Genomic DNA, 2,036 nt, shown 5'->3' with positions numbered 1-2,036 from the left:
AACCACTCGGGATAGAAGACCTCTTTGATAGCCCCTGCTTTCTTCAATCTTGTGACCTCTTTTCTCACGGCGTCGGTATGTTCTTTCGACGGTCGTCGAGGAGCCTGACTCTTAGGTGTTATGGCCGGGTTCACATTAAGGCGGTGGCAGATGAAATCTGGGTTGACCCCGGGGGCCTCATAGGGGTCCCAAGCAAACACGTCTAAATTCTGTCGGAGGAAAGCAATCAGTGTCGACTTCTCTTGGGGCGGTAATTTCGAACCAATTTGAAAAAACCTCTCAGGGTCAAATCCGACAAGTACTTTCTCCAACTCCTCACAGTTCACCTCCATGGCTGGTCCTCCACTGCCCGCAGTTGGGACCGTAGTCATTAATTGCTATAAGCCGTTCTCGGCCGAAGTGGAAGTTATGCAATCCTGCTGCCGCAAGATTGCCGATACCATGCATTGCCTAGCTACTCCCTGGTTCCCTATTATCTCTTTGATCTGACCTCCTGACGGGTATTTCACCTTTTGGTGCAAGGTTGACGACACAGCCCCTAGTGCATGAAGCCACGATGGCTGTGTAAGGGAGTATGCATCTACGACAATGAAGTTCACTTCTACCACATCTGAGTCTGTTTGCACAGGCAACCTAATCATGCCTCTCGGGATGACGACCTTTCCTTCAAAGCTAACCAGGGAGGAATCGTATGACAACAGGTCTTCCTGTTTCAAGTTCAGTCCATTGTACAAATCGGGGAACATTATCTCCACTGCGCTGCCTTGATCAACTAACACCCTTTTCACGTCATAACCTCCTATTCTGAGCGTAACGACTAAGGCATCATCGTGGGGTTGGATAGTTCCTTGTTTGTCTTCCTCCATGAACCCGATTAATGGCGTGGCGCTCATTCTAGCCCTCTTGGATTCCCTGTCGTCTGACTTAGTCGGGAAACTGCTCACTGACATTACCCTGAAGGGGACAGAGCCTGTCCTTCCAGGTGCAGCGAGAATGACATTAATTGTGCCAATGGGTGGCCTCAACGTACTTTGCCTGGTTTCATTGTTTGATGGTTCTTGCCATCCTTCAGGGCGATGCAGCAGATGTCTCAGCTTCCCTTCTCGGACGAGCCGGTCTAAATAGTTCTTCAGGTTCTTGCAATCATCAGTAGTGTGACCTGGCTCCTGATGGTACGCGCAATACAGGTTCTGATTACGCTTCAAAGGGTCGCCGGCCATCTTGTTCGGCCACTGAAAGAAAGGCTCATACTTCACTTTCTCTAGGATTTTGTGAAGAGGTTCTTGGAACACAGCATGGACTGCCTAAGCCCCAGTAGATCCGGACTGCTCTACATAGTCCCTTCTCGGCCTGTTACTGTTGTTAAATCGTTCCGACCTGAAATCCCTCCTCTCCTGAGGAACGACCTTCGCTTTACCCTTCCCCATCTGCTAGTCCTCCTCGACCCTTTTGTACTTGTCAATTCGGTCTATGAGTTGGCGTACGCTAGTGACTAGCTTTCCAGTGAGGGACTTTCTTAAGTCATGTTCTATCGGCAAGCCCCTTTTAAACGTACTGATGGCGACGTCATCATATTTCCCTTCGATCTCGTTATACATTTCCCAGTATCTATCCGAGTAGGCCTTCAGCGTCTCTCCTTCCCGCATGGACAAGGATAGGAGGGAATCGAGGGACCGAGGGACTCTAGTGCTGGTGATGAAACGAGAACCAAAAGCCTGCGTCAGCTGTTTAAAGGAATCTATGGAATTCGGCTAGAGGGAATCGAACCATCTCATCACCATGGGTCCCAAGCTAGATGGGAATATCCTACACATTAACGCCTCATCCCTGGTGTGGACGGCCATCCTCTGATTGAATTGGCTCACATGCTCCACTGGGTCAGTCCGACCATTGTATATAGCAAACGTTGGTTGATGGAACCGTCGAGGAAGCACTGCCCTCTCTGTTCTACGTGTAAACGGTGACTGGGAGATGTGATTCAGGGCCTTACTCATGGCATCGTTGGCCAGGCCTTGGTAAGATGGGCTTTTGTGGCT

The 2,036-nt window shown here is 49.9% G+C and overlaps 1 protein-coding gene across 1 annotated transcript; it reads right to left on the bottom strand.

Annotated features, from left to right (window-relative positions):
- Nucleotides 1–377: 377 nt before the first annotated feature.
- On the bottom strand, nucleotides 378–1,220 carry LOC115951443. The gene has a single exon (XM_031068650.1). The coding sequence runs from the start codon at nucleotides 1,218–1,220 to the stop codon at nucleotides 378–380; it is 843 nt and encodes a 280-aa protein (XP_030924510.1).
- Nucleotides 1,221–2,036: the final 816 nt, after the last annotated feature.

This window comes from Quercus lobata, chromosome 7 (assembly GCF_001633185.2).
Source record: "Quercus lobata isolate SW786 chromosome 7, ValleyOak3.0 Primary Assembly, whole genome shotgun sequence".
In the NCBI taxonomy this organism is placed as follows: domain Eukaryota; kingdom Viridiplantae; phylum Streptophyta; class Magnoliopsida; order Fagales; family Fagaceae; genus Quercus; species Quercus lobata.
This window is presented reverse-complemented; position numbering and strand designations above follow the sequence as displayed.

Excerpts from the sequence above, each read along its gene's own strand:
- LOC115951443 (XM_031068650.1), bottom strand. The coding sequence starts at position 1,220 with ATGGCCGGCGACCCTTTGAAGCGTAATCAGAACCTGTATTGCGCGTAC.